Here is a 1,388-nt window from a genome sequence, read left to right as displayed (position 1 = left end):
GTGCGTGCGTGCGTGCGTGCGCGTGTGAGCGTGTGAGTGTGTGTGCGTATGCGGGTGTGCGGGTGAGCGCGATTGCATGACTTGAGTTTGGAAAAACAGACCCAAACAAAACCCACTTCAACCCTTGATTTTATGGGCTGTGTTTGTGAAGGGATATAAACTAGTATACAGACACAAAAGTAGGGTTTTTTGGTACTTTTTAAAGGTTTTCATATCTGTATTTTGCTTTTGTTTGTTTGTTTGTTTGTTTGTTTTATTCCAGCCCACACCTGTGCTTGTTCCTTGTTCGGGAGCCACGTAATACCAGAAGGTCATCTGACACGAGTCTGCCGAGGGTCCCAGGTTCTGCTGTAGGACCAGCTCGGCGAACAGACTCCTGGACCCAATGTAGTGTTGTGTGGTCAAGAACTTGCCTGTGGATAGTAAAAGGTCGTATTTTAAAACATTTAGTTGAGGAGAGGGGTGAATTTGGCTTTTTGAATTATTGTAGGGAAAAAAGCAACTGTAAAGGGGAGTAGGAATGTATTTGGATTTTGGGTTATTGTAAAAAACCTGAAAAAATTTATGAAACGACAAAAAAACCTCTCTGCTTGAGAAAAAGACTTTCTGTGTGTGCGTGGGGTGGGGGGGGGGTATTTTTTTTCAATCAAAATAGCAAAATTACATGTCATGTGACTCAAAAATAATGTCATACTTAAGCCTGTCTCTATTTTGTTGGTGTTACTCTTCAAGTTAGATAAAGAAATAACATGTAGATCAGACGGCTTAAATCATTGATTTGATATGTTTCAACATTCAATATCGCTTCTTAAACATTTCATTTTACATTTGTTTTGTCTTTTCGGCATTTGTCTCCATTGTCGATACAGCAACTCTGCAAGCCTTTAACAAATCACCAGCCTCTATATTGTAACGTTAAGACCCTTCGCCATCGCACACAGAAGACCTGAGTTCGATTCCTAAATTGGCCTTTGGATGCAAGGTCGAAACCCACCTCCAAAATGATCTAAATCGTGTCCACAGAAGTGTAAAACACCTACATAAAAAACAAAAGCAAAAACAAAAACAATATAAACAAATCGCGTAACTTATACTGACCCATAGGATCACCGTCATGGTGAATGAGAAATCCAGAAGAGATGTTGACGGACTGCACATGTGTAAACTCCAGCACTCCTTCACTCTGATCTCTCCACTGACAGTAATCAATTGAGTCGAAGTCGCAGTCAGCTGTGGGGAAAGGATAATGATACTTTTACATCTGAATATCAGTTCTCACGACTTTTTCAATACTATCAATGTCAACATAAGCAGCAGCAGTAGCATCAACAGCATCAACAGCATCAACAGCATCAACAGCATCAACAACAACAGCAGCAGCAGCAGCA

The 1,388-nt window shown here is 40.8% G+C and overlaps 1 protein-coding gene across 1 annotated transcript in view; it reads right to left on the bottom strand.

Annotated features, from left to right (window-relative positions):
* LOC101854134 (MAM and LDL-receptor class A domain-containing protein 1) overlaps positions 1 to 1,388 on the bottom strand; it is a gene marked incomplete at its 3' end in the record, with an annotated part of 99,805 nt that overhangs the window by 86,435 nt on the left and 11,982 nt on the right. The window contains 2 exon segments of the mRNA XM_035971125.1: positions 270 to 413; positions 1,099 to 1,230. Coding sequence (XP_035827018.1) covers positions 270 to 413; positions 1,099 to 1,230 — 276 coding nt within the window.

The sequence above is a fragment of the Aplysia californica genome, unplaced genomic scaffold, assembly GCF_000002075.1.
Source record: "Aplysia californica isolate F4 #8 unplaced genomic scaffold, AplCal3.0 scaffold00015, whole genome shotgun sequence".
Lineage (NCBI taxonomy): Eukaryota > Metazoa > Mollusca > Gastropoda > Aplysiida > Aplysiidae > Aplysia > Aplysia californica.
This window is presented reverse-complemented; position numbering and strand designations above follow the sequence as displayed.